Here is a 13,638-nt window from a genome sequence, read left to right on the forward strand (position 1 = left end):
ATCTAGAGAACTTTGAAAGATTATAGTTAGGGCATCTGCAATGTGCTCACCTACTTCCTTTAAAACCCTGGGGATTTGTCACTCTTTAGTGCTATTATTTTCTTCATTACTGTTGCTTTACTTATGTTAATTTTATTGAGTCCCTGTCCTCGATTCAATATTAGTTTTCTTGGGATTTCCAGCATGCTACCCTCTTTTTCTACTGTAAATACTGACTCAAAGTAATTATTCAACATGTCCACCATTTCCCCATTGTCAATGACAATATCCCCACTTTCAGTTTTTAAGGGGCCAACACTGCTGCTGACCACCCTCTTTTTCCTAATGTAACTATAAAAGTTGTTCGTATTGGTTTTGATATCCTTTGCAAGTTTCTTTTCATACTCTCTTTTTGTAGCTCTTACTATCTGTTTTGTGACCCTTTGTTGATCTTTGTATCTTTCCCAGTCGCCAGGATCTGTGCCATTTTTTGCCTTTGTGTATGCCCTTTCCTTATGTCTTATACTGTCCCTTACCCCTCTAGTTGTCCATGGCTTTTTTTTTGGCAAGTATAGTTCAGGGTAAGCACATTCCTTATAAAGTGAAGGGCAAGGCTGGTAGAAGTAGGGAACCTTGGATGACTTGGGAGATTGAGGCCCCAGTCAGAAAGAAGAAGGAGGCATATGACATGCCTAGGCAGCTGGGATTAAGTGGATCCCTTGAAGAGTATAGTGATTGCCGGAGTAGAGTTAAGAGAGAAATCAGGAGGGCAAAAAGGGGACATGAGATTGCTTTGGCAGATAAGGCAAAGGTGAATCCAAAGAGCTTCTACAAATACATAAAGGGCAAAAGAGTAACTAGGGAGAGAGTAGGGCCACTTAAGGATCAACAAGGTCATCTATGTGCGGAACCACAAGAGATGGGTGAGATCCTAAGTGAATATTTCGCATCGGTATTTACGGTTGAGAAAGGCATGGATGTTAGGGAACTTGGGGAAATAAATAGTGATGTCTTGAGTGTACATATTACAGAGAGGGAGGTGCTGGAAGTCTTAACGCGCATCAAGGTAGATAAATTTCCGGGACCTGATTAAGTGTATCCCAGGACGTTATGGGAGGTTAGGGAGGAAATTACGGGTCCCCTAGCAGAGATATTTGAATCATCCACCGCTACAGGTGAGGTGCCTGAAGATTGGAGGGTAGCAAATGTTGTGCCTTTGTTTAAGAAGGGCGGCAGGGAAAAGCCTGGTAAGTACAGACCGGTGAGCCTGACATCTGTAGTGGGTAAGTTGTTCGAGGGTATTCTGAGAGACAGGATCTACAGGCATTTGGAGAGGCAGGGACTGATTAGGAACAGTCAGCATGGTTTGGTGAGAGGAAAATCATGTCTCACAAATTTGATTGAGTTTTTTGAAGGGGTAACCAAGAAGATAGATGAGGGCTGTGCAGTAGACGTGGTCTACATGGACTTTAGCAAAGCCTTTGACAAGGTACCGCATGGTAGGTTGTTATATAAGGTTAAATCTCATGGGATCCAAGGTGAGGTAGCCAATTGGATACAAAATTGGATTGACGGCAAAAGACAGAGGGTGGTTGTAGAGGGTTGTTTTTCAAACTGGAGGCCTGTGACCAGCGGTGTGCCTCAGGGATCGGTGCTGGGTCCGCTGTTATTTGTTATTTATATTAATGATTTGGATGAGAATTTAGGAGGCATGGTTAGTAAGTTTGCAGATGACACCAAGATTGGTGGCATTGTGGACAGTGAAGAAGGTTGTCTAGGATTGCAACGGGATCTTGATAAATTGGGCCAGTGGGCCGATGAATGGCAGATGGAGTTTAATTTAGATAAATGTGAGGTGATGCATTTTGGTAGATCGAATCGGGCCAGGACCTACTCCGTTAATGGTAGGGCGTTGGGGAGAGTTATAGAACAAAGAGATCTAGGAGTACAGGTTCATAGCTCCTTGAAAGTGGAGTCACAGGTGGATAGGGTGGTGAAGAAGGCATTCAGCATGCTTGGTTTCATTGGTCAGAACATTGAATACAGGAGTTGGGATGTCTTGTTGAAGTTGTACAAGACATTAGTTAGGCCACACTTGGAATACTGTGTACAGTTCTGGTCACCCTATTATAGAAAGGATATTATTAAACTAGAAAGAGTGCAGAAAAGATTTACTAGGATGCGACCGGGACTTGATGGTTTGACTTATAGGGAGAGGTTGGATAGACTGAGACTTTTTTCCCTGGAGAGTAGGAGGTTTCGGGGTGATCTTATAGAAGTCTATAAAATAATGAGGGGCATAGATAAGGTAGATAGTCAAAATCTTTTCCCAAAGGTAGGGGAGTCTATAACGATGGGACATAGATTTAAGGTGAGAGGGGAGAGATACAAAAGGGTCCAGAGGGGCAATTTTTTCACTCAAAGGGTGGTGAGTGTCTGGAACGAGCTGCCAGTCGCAGTAGTAGAGGCGGGTACAATTTTGTCTTTTAAAAAGCATTTGGACTGTTACATGGGTAAGATGGGTATAGAGGGATATGGGCCAAGTGCAGGCAACTGGGACTAGCGTAGTGGTATAAACTGGGCGACATGGACATGTTGGGCCGAAGGGCCTGTTTCCATGTTGTAAACTTCTATGATTCTAGTTCTTGCCCCTCGGGTATAAACCGATTCTGTATCACGTTAAATGTTTCTTTAAGCATTTCCCATTGATGATCAGTCGTTTTACCCATTAACAGATTTGCCCAGTTTACTGTGGACAGTCTCTGTCTCATCCCATTGAAGTTGGCCTTACCCAAGTCTAGAATCTTTACAGCTGATTCACTTTTTTCCCTTTCAAACATTACATTGAACTCGATCATGTTATGATCGCTATTGGATAGATGTTCATGCACAGTTAAGCTGTTAACTAAATCTGGTTCTTTACTAAATCTAGTATGGCTTGCCCCCTTGTTGCCTCTAGGACATACTGATGTAGAAAACTATCCAGGACACACTCAAGAAATTCACTATCTTTCTGACAGTTGCTAGTCTGCTTTTCCCATTCTGTGTGAAGGTTAAAGTCCCCCATTAAGACCACTATGCCTTTGTTACACGCTTGTCTAATCTCTGCATTTATACAACTAGCACTTCAGAGCTGCTGCCAGGGGTCCTATGCACAACTCCCACTATAGTCTTAGATCCTTTCCTATTTCTCAGTTTAACCCGTAAGGTCTCTGTTGGCTGCTTACCCCTCGTTATATCCTCCTTTATCATTGAAGTGATTTCATTTCTAATCACTAAGGCCACTCCTCCCCCTCTTCCATTTTCCCTATCTCTCCTGTAGACCTTTATAACCCGGTATATTTGGTTCCCAATCCTGACCTTCCTGCAGCCATGTCTCAGTAATAGCTATCATGTCATACCCTCCAATTTGAATTTGAACCTGTAGTTCATTTAATTTATTCCTTATACTTCGTGCATCTGTATATAGAACTCTTAGTTGGGCCACACAACCTACCCTGACCTTCAGGTTTGATGCTGGGTTAATCGCCTTACGCCTTCTAGTTTTCACTTTATCTGTAGTGCCTAAAGAAAACTTTCTTTCTGCTGCTCTACGCTTTTCCCTTTCACTTGTTCTTGAACAACTGTTTGTACTATTTGTATTGTAAATTTCCCCTGGGTCTTCCCCTCTCTTGCTGCTCTCAACTTTACTCCCTTCTGACTCCCTGCTCAGGTTCCCATCCCCCCACCACTCTAGTTTAAACCTTCCCCAACAGCACTAGCAAACACCCCCACGAGGACATTGGTCCCGGTCCTACTCGAGTATAAACCGTCCCGCTTGTACAGGTCCCACCTTCCCCAGAACCGGTCCCAATGTCCCAGGAATCTAAATCCCTCCCTCCTACACCATCCTTGCAGCCACGCATTCATCCGGTCTATTCTCCTGTTCCTATACTCACTAGCACGTGGTACTGGTAGTAATCCTGAGATCACTACCTTTTGAGGTCCTGCTTTTTAATTTATCTCCTAACTCCTTAAATTCACCTTGCAGGACCTCATCCCTTTTTTTTTTACCTATGTCGTTGGTACCGATATGAACCACGACTACTGGCTGTTCACCCTCCCCCTGGCCAATCTAGGAGTTGGGCCAGGATCAAGTTCCTGGTTGAGAAACGTGGGTGTAACAGAAACAGCGGGGTCCTGGGTAATCCAGGGCTGTTGAGTGGTTGGTGAAAATGGAGGCCTGTGAGCGGTTTGTGATCTGGCGCAGTCCTGGATTTAAAGGAGGAAAGGAAAGAACTTGATTTATATAATGCCTTTCACCTCAGGATATCCCAAAGCACATTAACAGCCAACGAATTACTTTTGAAGTTAGTCAAATTGTGCACAGCAAGTTCCCACAAACAGCAATGAGATAAACAGTTATTCTGTATTTGATGGTGTTGATTGAGGGATAAATGTAGACCAGGACACCTGGGAACTCGCCTGCTCTTTGCCATGGGATCTTTTACCTGAAAGGGCAGACAGGGCCTCAGTTTTAACGTCTCACCCGAAAGATGGCACCTCCAACAGTGCAGCACTGCACTGTCAGCCTAGATGATACACTGAAGTTCTGGAGTGGGGCTTGAAAGCACAAACTTCTGATTGAAGTAGGAGTGCTACCACTGGGCCAGAGTTGAAATTTGAAGGAACAAATGAGGAAGGTGAGGATAGATTGACCCTCATGGTCAAATAGCCAGCTAGTGCACGCTGTCAAGCTTCATCTCTGGTACTGAAAGGCACCCAACACCTATGGAACCGTACCCCAACAAGAAGTAAACACCTTCAGAAGAGGAGAGGAGAAAATTGGTGAGTTTAAAAAAAAGAGCAGCCAGCTAGAAAGGAAACAAATGTCATTTGCACTACAGCTACAGTGTTGCAATATTTAAACTTGGTCCTTATGGCATTCTTGCATGTCTGCATGCTATCTTCCCATGACATTTTGATTGGCCACTGAATAGTTGAATTTTCTCCAAACACTTTTACATTGGTCCAGGAGGTATTACTACCAACTAGAACATAAGCAGAGTATCTGGGGGAATGTTACTGGGCATTAAGGTCGTTGTTCCCATCTGGAATCTGGAATGCAGCAAGTAGTTCATTTGGTGAAAGGATAAGACTTGAGTAACGTATTGGATTTTAATTTACTGAGAATCTGTATACTGAGAAGCTGTGCTTTCATTATAGTGCACAAGAGTCATGTGGACTCCTCCTCTCCGTGAGAGCTTCTCCTACCCATTCCTAATTGTGCAGATGCTGCTTTTAACCCGCATACTAAGGTACTAACCCATATCTTACTTTTTGAGAATTCCTTGCTATGTTCAGTGCACTTAAAATGGCATTCATTGTGATTGTATGTGTACGTATTTTTCTTTGTATAGAAGCGTCTCTGTGGAAAGGAAGTCCTTGGCTGCATTTTGTATTGCGAATATCCTCTTCATGCTTCCATGGCAGTTCGCACAGTTTGTGCTACTTACACAGGTAAGGAATGTTGGTGAAAATACTAAGTGGGTGAGATTGCAGTTTCAACATTAAAAGAATCAGTATGGGTATTTAAAATGATTGCAAACAGACAAACTTGAACGTTTCTAATACGCAGTGTCATCTCTGGTTCTTGATCAGAAACATTACTGAAAATATAAAAGGTATAAAACAATTTGGTATTTATACTGATATTTAAGGTTTTAAATTTTAAGACCTCGATCTTTCTGTGACTTCACATACAATCCTACATCGAAAACTCAAAGATTTCATGAGCAGCCAGTGTTGTTTTGCAACCAACTACCTGTGTTGTGCTGAATGACCTAAAATCACAATGCATTACAAACTTGTTCCGGCTTTAATAAATATCTCCTTATGTGGCTTGGTGTCAAATTTTGTTTGATAATGCTCCTGTGAAGCATCTTGGGATGTTTTACTACGTTAAAGGTGCTATATAAATGCAAGTTGTTGTTTAATAAGATGACATTGTACAAACCTACTGTAATGTTTTGCTGAGTGTAAAATATTTTTAAGGTCCCAACTCTTAATTTTATGTGGAGATATATAAGCAGAAGGACCCTGTCACTTACTTGTAGACCTACAATTTATATATTTAACGTTCCTCTTGGCCTGGAAACTGAGATTTATGAAGTACACTATCTGTTTTTGTATAGTGTTGTATTTAATTAATTCAAGGTGATGCACCATGAAGCAAAATGCCGAGAGAGTTAGAGTAGATGTGGAAAATAAGTGTCCTTGATGCTTTGGTTAAAATTGTAATAGCCAGAGGTCTCCCAGGGTGCTGCTCCTGGGTAGTTTGTGGCTCAGAGCACTGTTTCTCATATATATTACCTATACTGAGCTGATGTCACCACTTTATTTCTCATTATGGACTGGTTTATCAGTCAGGCAGGCGTAAGGGTGATGCAATAGGGGAGGGGGGAACCGCTGTGACCGTTGCACCAGGTGAGTCTATCATGATGTTGGCCCAGTTTGAAGGACTGCGTTGAGGTTTGGGAGTCCCCAGGAAGAGCTGCTTCGTGGTCTCTTTCCCCCGGCCTGTGTCTATCTTTTTCTCTTCTGTTTCCCTCTGTGTTTTTCTGGCGGCCGTTCTCGCCCCTTCTGTGTTTTCTCGGTCACTCTTGCTCATCGGTCAGTCTCGTCTCTCTCTCACTGTTACTCTGGTTTGTTTTTCACTCTTATCTGTCACACTGACTCATTGGGCGAGAAATCACACAGAGCGGCGAGCAATGCTCACTGCAACTCCTACAAACTAAATTAACGAAAATACTTACTGCGGGCTCTGTGGTGCCGAATTGTTTCAGTTTGAACTTTAAACGAAATGTGTGCTATCAACCCAGCCTCTGAGCAGCCTGAGTTGCTGCACGGCTGGAAAAGTCTGTGAAGAGAAGACATGCCCACAAAATCTGTCAGGAAGAGAAATCACGCCCACAGATTCAGGCTGCATTGCTCAAACAGGCAAGCAGACTTCACTCATTGAAAGTTAGCATTCTGTATGTCATTGTAAATAAAAATAAATAAATTTTTAATAAACCAAAAGAATAATTGAATTAAATTACAGAGACAGAAGGGAAAAGTAAAAAAAAAAAATTTTTTAATTGAAAAAAATTGTAATGACCAAAAACTATTAAAAATAAGGAGTAATATGAGACACCACATTTTTAAAAGTTACTTTTAAGTTGTTTGGCAGTCACTAAGACTTACCGCCCTGTTGAAACTTAGTTTAGACCTGTATTTTTAAGCGTTCCTGTTTGGTGTAATTTGTTAGTTTCCATCTGGGCAGGTAAGCAAGTTGGTGCTTTTTCAATGATTTCTCTTATTGCAGTATGCAATGTCCCTTTAATTCAAAGCTGTCACATCGCCGGAGAACCACTAGGAGCAATTTCTAGATTTCCGCGTTTCACTGCGCCTGTGTGAACGCCAAAACTTGCTCTTCAATTCACCACTAAAAACGGAGAGCGCTGATGAGTTCCTCCGTTAATTTGGGAGTGATTTCTGGCCCATTATCTCTGGCACTATTTGTCACTAATTTTTATCACTTCCCATTGTCCGTTTGTTTCATTGTTTCTCTATTACTGGCATGCCTATGGTCTGTAATGTGAGGTTTCTGAACATCAGCCCAATTTGGGCCGGGTGCTGCTGCCTTGTTGGGGGGGTGGGGTGTATGAGAGAGCGAGGCTCTGTTCTTTGCTTTGGGGAGCACGTGTCTATGTGATACGTATGTGAATGGGAAGGTTTGCGCTAAGTTTGTAGGGTTTCCGTGAGTCGTTGCATGTTTTTATTTGTTAATATTTTGAGGGGTGTATAGTGGAGTGTGTGAGGAATTGTCACAGCAGCTATACAATGGACAATTTTGATAGAACAAGATTTGATTGGTTGCTAGTGAAATGGTTGTTGGATCTGATTGGTTGAGGAGAGAACGGTGTGTGATTGGCTGGCTGTAGTATTGGAATGTGATTGGCTGAACATAAGAAATAGGAGTAAGAGTAGGCCATACAGCCCCTCACGTCTGCTCCGCCATTCAATCAGATCATGGCTGATCTTCAACCTCAACTCTAGTTTCCTGCCTGATCCCCATATTCCTTGATTCCATTAGAGTCCAAAAATCTATCGATCTCAGACTTGAATATACTCAACGACTGAGCATCTACTCGAAATATTCACGACCCTCTGAGTGAAGAAATTTCTCCTTATCTCAGTCCTAAATGGCTGACCCCTTATCTTGAGACTAAGCCCCCTAGTTCTAGACTAGCCAGGGGAAACAGCCTCTCAGCATCTACTCTGTCAAGCCCTTGCAGAATCTTATGTTTCAATGAGATTACCTCTCATTCTTCTAAACTCCAGAGAATATAGGCCCATTCTACTCAATCTTTCCTCATAGGACAACCCTCTCATCCCAGAAATTAATCTAGTAAACCTTCGTTGCACTGCCTCTAAAGCAAGTATATCCTTCCTTCGGTAAGGAGACCAAAACTGTACACAGTACTCCAGTTGTGATCTCACCAAAGTACAATTGCAGCAAGACTTCCTTACTCTTGTACTCCAACCTCCTTACAATAAAGCCCAACATACCATTTGCCTTCCTAATTGCTTGCTGTGCCTGCATGTTAACTTTCTGTGTTTTGTGTACAAGGACACCCAATTCTCTCTGAACACCAACATTTAATAGTTTCTCACCATTTAAAAATATTCTGTTCTGTTTTTCCCACCAAAGTGAATTACATTTCCCCACATTGTACTCCATCTGCTACCTTCTTGCCCACTTAACCTGTTGATATCCCTTTGCAGACCCTTTGCGTCTTCCTCACAGCTTACTTTCTGAAGAGGCAGTCATCGCTGGTTCCTCAATCAGACCGTACTGCATAGGAACTCAAAACACACCGACCCATGACTTTTAACATAGTATGCTTCTCTGTCCCCTGGTGGCAGCAGGTTCTCTGTTCCCAATTCCACCATGATGTCCCGATGAAATTCAAGCATTCTGGCATGAAGTCAATTGAATTTTTTCTTGTGAATACTTAATTGGTCTGAAATTGTATTTCAGTTCACCAAACAAGTTGGTGAGTGGTTTGATACAATGCAATATTTTGAATCTAAGAGTAAATCAAATTCACTCATTTGAATAAATCCTGTATGATATGTTTTGGCTTATATGATATCTGTGTGAGGTGTGTGCAATTTTTAAATTACTTCCATAACTTTTTGTCAGTTTTGAAAGGGGATTTGTTAGTGGTCCTTTTTTCTAATTTGGAGTTGCTTTCGTTCTGTTAAGTCATTGAACACAAATTCTTCTTTTATTCTTTTAGGTTGCATCACTGTTTGCAACGTACGTTTTAGGCTATATCGACGCCTCCAAGCTGATGAACATCCTTTATGCTCATATGGTAAAATGATCTGTGTTCCTTATTCACATCGAGTCACAGCTGCATAAGTAAAACTGAAATGTGTTATTACAAATATTAAACAAGGAGTTTTTTTTTTACAATAGGCACAGCTGCTGCATCAATACAGATGCATTTATCTGAACAGAAATGGTCTTTACTATTCATCCTAACTAAACTCTTCATAATTTTAAAAAACACTATTAATCTCCTCTTAGCCTTCTCTGCTCCAGTGGAATTAGTTCCAGTATTTCAAGTCTCTGCTTATAACTATTGTTCCTTATCCCTGACAGATGGGTAGAGTAGATTGCCTGCACTAAGTCCTGGGACCCCAGTAATGTGGCACTAGGTAGTTTCTCTGTTACACTGGAAATGGAAGTGTCTGTGTTTTTCTTCTTTATTTTCCACTGAACTCCAAGGTGATTATCAAAATCATCTGAGCACAGATCTAAAGTGATTTCTGTGGTTTAAGGCAATGTGATTTGCAGATATCCTGTCATGGCACTGACTTTTACTGTCAGAGCAAAGGAGTTCTGGCATTTTGTCCCAACCAGCCTGCAGATGAAGACCTGACTACTGAATGTAACAAGCTGGCCTTCCATGTTACAAGCACACTTTGGGCCACTCAGGTGGAAGTGTTGGTTACAAATTGAATCAATTGCTGTCTTCCACTTTTGAGGTGATAGGGAATGCAAAGAGGAAATCCCTAAGTCTCTCACTTAATGACAGGATGTTGTGCTGGGATTATTTATAAATTTTTGACCTTGAACCTCTGTCTACTGGTTCACACTCCAGCTCTGCTTCTAGTATTGGTTTCAGTGAGGAGGGTCTACAGAAACTGTCCTGTGGTGACTAACGGTAGGACTCTTAGGTTCTTAGCTTTTACTCAGATTTGTATTCAAAGTGTAGATAGAAGAGACTATAGTCAAAAAAAGTCTATTTGTCTTTTTGTTGCAACAATAAAATCATTAGATAAAAAACATCAGAAGTATTTTTATGTTAGCTTAAAAGAAAAACTTTTAATTGAAGTGGACCTCTTAAAATAGATTAATCAATGGAAGAACTGGGATTGGAGGGATTAACTGTTGACGTGCAGCTGGTTTCAGACAGCACACATGCAGGTAAGGAAGATTAGAGTTAATGGAGTCAAGATGAACAGTTATCTAAACAAAAGGGCCTTGAATAGTTTCTCAGTGTGCTGACTTAAATAATCAGCAGCAAGCCTCAAAGTTGCCGATCACTTTTCAAATCTCCCTTCTGTGGTCTGTATTCAAGAACACTTCAGAAAATTCTACAGCCTTTTCTTATAAGGGATCTGTTTCTTCTTTCACCTAATATCAAAAGTTGTATATTGTGTGGGGGCATTTAATTGCCCCCGGGAGCAAACCCAAAGAGTAAGGAAGTAGCTTTGGGGATTGCAAGGCTATGGTTTCTGGTGGCATGCTGTGTGGGCAGATTTAGGATAGGATCAGAAGGTGTGGAGAAGCAGGTCCCTCTGTTTGCAGGTTCTCCAGTGCTCATAAGTCGGGGAGACTAGAGTTTGGGGGACTCGTGCAGCATGTTTGGTATGTAACTCTCAGTTGGTCCTTTAGTATTTCACCGCAATAGATGGTTTGTCTCCAAATTTTCCTCTGTTCTCCCTTTCTTCACCGAGCACACAGATTTTGCTTGCAGGCTTTCTGTGCAGTCTGCCAACATATAGCTGAGTGATGGGCGCACGTGTTTAACGGTATCTTCTGGGTTGAGGAAGTCTAGTTCTTAGGAGGTGGGGGGGTGCCTCCATTTTCAACCATTTTATCTCTTGCCCTTTATTTCTGCTCTGCACAGATATCCCTGCTAGTTTGTTTTGTGTTGATGTTTGGAAATGCCATGCTGTTAAGCTCCTATTATGCTTCATCTCTGGCAGTCATTTGGGTAAGTAGATTGTGTACATTGGAGCTTTAATCTTTATCCAGTTTAAATTGTAGTTTTTTGAAATCTTGCTTTCCTTTCAAGGTACTTTTCCTGGTCTCCATGTGTGGCAGCCCCGATAATGATCAGGAAACTTGCTCCCAGGCCTTTTTCATCGTTGCTGCAGAGCGAGCTACTAGTAGCTGCACTACAGCATGTGTCTCTCTCCCACTTTCCCTCTCCATGAGGAGGCCCTTGCTATCCAATGTGGTGCAGTGCTGCAGAAGCACCAACACTTCTGCTCTGGTTCTCTCTGGGGATGGAGTGAAAAAGCCTTCCTGTGACACTCAAAAGAATGGATTCTGCTGATGCATTCAGGAAGTGGATTCAATTCCAGTTTTGCACCCTACAGCAACAGTGCTCTCCGCTCCCTGCATTCCCCTCAGTCAAGATCCCAGTTAGGGATGTGTGTGTGTCTGTAACTCCGCCCTTCTCTTTGCTTTGCCTCGCCACGCCGCGCCGCACTGCCCCTCCTCTTCGCCCTGGCTTTGGAAATTCTGGCGACCTGCATCACAGCAAACGTGAATATCCATGGGGTACCTCTGAGGGACAGAGCACAAGCTATAGTTATACGCTGACATGCTGCGGTGTATAACCAGCCTGAAACTATCACTCTCACTCTGCAGCATTTTTCAAAATGGGTGAGTCGTGGGGAATAAGTGCTCCAAATACACGAGTCCTACCCCTTTTAGATGGACAGGGACTTTAAATACTAGGTGTACAAGTTGTACTGAAACTTGTCACCCTGTGCAAAAGAGTCATACTCCTCGTTTGATTATGTATTGCATAGGATATATAAGAGTGCACTAGCAAATGGAGCTGGGGTAGGAAAGAATGGTAAAAAGACAAAATTTATCTGAATGCGCGCAACATTCATAATAAGATAGATGAATTGACTGCACAAATAGAAACAAATGGGTATGATCTTGTGGCCATTACAGAGACGTGGTTGCAGGGTGACCAAGGTTGGGAGCTAAATATTCAGGGTTATTTAACATTTCGAAAGGATAGGAAAAAAGGTAAAGGTGGTGGGGTAGCTCTGTTAATAAAGGATCAAATTGGTGTAATAGTGAGAAATGATCTTGGCTCAGAAGATCAAGATGTTGAATCAATTTGAGTGGAGGTAAGAAATAGCAAGGGAAAGAAATCACTGGTGGGAGTAGTATATAGGCCCCTTAACAGTAGCTACACTGTAGGGCAAAATATTAATCAGGAAATAAGGGGGGCTTGTAAAAAAGGTAATGCAATAATCATGGGCAATTTTAACTTTCACATAGATTGGACAAATCAAATTGGCAAAAATAGCCCTGAGGAGGAGTTCATAGTGTATTAGGGACTGTTCCTTAGACCAATATGTCGGGGAACCAACCAGGGAACAGGCTATTTTGGATCTGGTAATGGGTAATGAAACAGGATTAATTAATGATCTCAAAGTAAAGGATCCCTTGGGAAGGAGTGATCATAACATGATAGAATTTCACATCCAGTTTGAGAGCAAGGATCTTGGGTCTGAAACTACTGTATTAAACTTAAATAAGGGCAATTATAAAGGAATGAGGACGGAATTGGCTAAAGTGGACTGGGTAAACAGATTAGATGGTATGATGGTGGATAAGCAGTGGCAAACATTTAAAAAGATATTTTATGACTCGCAACAAAAATATATCCCTGTGTGGAGGAAAGACTCCACAAAAAGAGTGAACCAACATGGCTAACTAAGGAAGTCAAGGATGGTATCAGGTTAAAAGAAAAAGCATACAACATGGCAAAGATTACTGGTAAGCCCGAAGATTGGGAAAACTTTAAAAACCAGCAAAGGATGACTAAAAGAATAATAAAGAGGGAGAAAATAAATTATGAGAGTAAACTAGCAAGAAATATAAAAACTGACAGTAAAAGCTTCTACAAGTATATAAAATGGAAGAGGGTGGCTAAAATAAACATTGGTCACTTAGAGGATGAGACTGGGGAAATAATAATGGAAAACAAGGAAATGGCAGAGGAATTGAAGAGATATTTTGTATCTGTCTTCACAGTAGAAAATCAAGGGGCAAAGGGGAGGGAGGAACTAAAAACAATTACTATCACTAGAGAAAAAGTTCTAGATAAACTAATGGGTCTAAAGGCTGACAAGTCCCCTGGACCTGATGGCTTGCATCTGAGGGTCTTAAAGGAAGTGGCTGTGGAGTTAGTGGATGCATTGGTTGTAATCTTCCAGAATTCACTAAATTCTGGAAAGGTCCCAGCGGATTGGAAAACTGCAAATGTAACCCTCCTATTCAAGAAGGGAGTGAGGCAGAAAGGTAAC

At 41.8% G+C, this 13,638-nt stretch overlaps 1 protein-coding gene across 2 annotated transcripts in view; it reads left to right on the top strand.

The window, feature by feature from the left end:
• dpy19l1l (dpy-19-like 1, like (H. sapiens)) overlaps nt 1-13,638 on the top strand; it is an 85,777-nt gene that overhangs the window by 23,601 nt on the left and 48,538 nt on the right. The window contains exons 8-11 of one of the 2 annotated variants that reach the window (XM_067981825.1): nt 5,185-5,276; nt 5,379-5,478; nt 9,306-9,383; nt 11,208-11,294. In XM_067981825.1, coding sequence (XP_067837926.1) covers nt 5,185-5,276; nt 5,379-5,478; nt 9,306-9,383; nt 11,208-11,294 — 357 coding nt within the window. The remainder of the gene's footprint in view (nt 1-5,184; nt 5,277-5,378; nt 5,479-9,305; nt 9,384-11,207; nt 11,295-13,638) is intronic. The other variant, XM_067981828.1, reaches the window with a different exon arrangement.

The sequence above is a fragment of the Heptranchias perlo genome, chromosome 3 (genome assembly GCF_035084215.1).
Source record: "Heptranchias perlo isolate sHepPer1 chromosome 3, sHepPer1.hap1, whole genome shotgun sequence".
Taxonomy (NCBI): Eukaryota; Metazoa; Chordata; class Chondrichthyes; order Hexanchiformes; family Hexanchidae; genus Heptranchias; species Heptranchias perlo.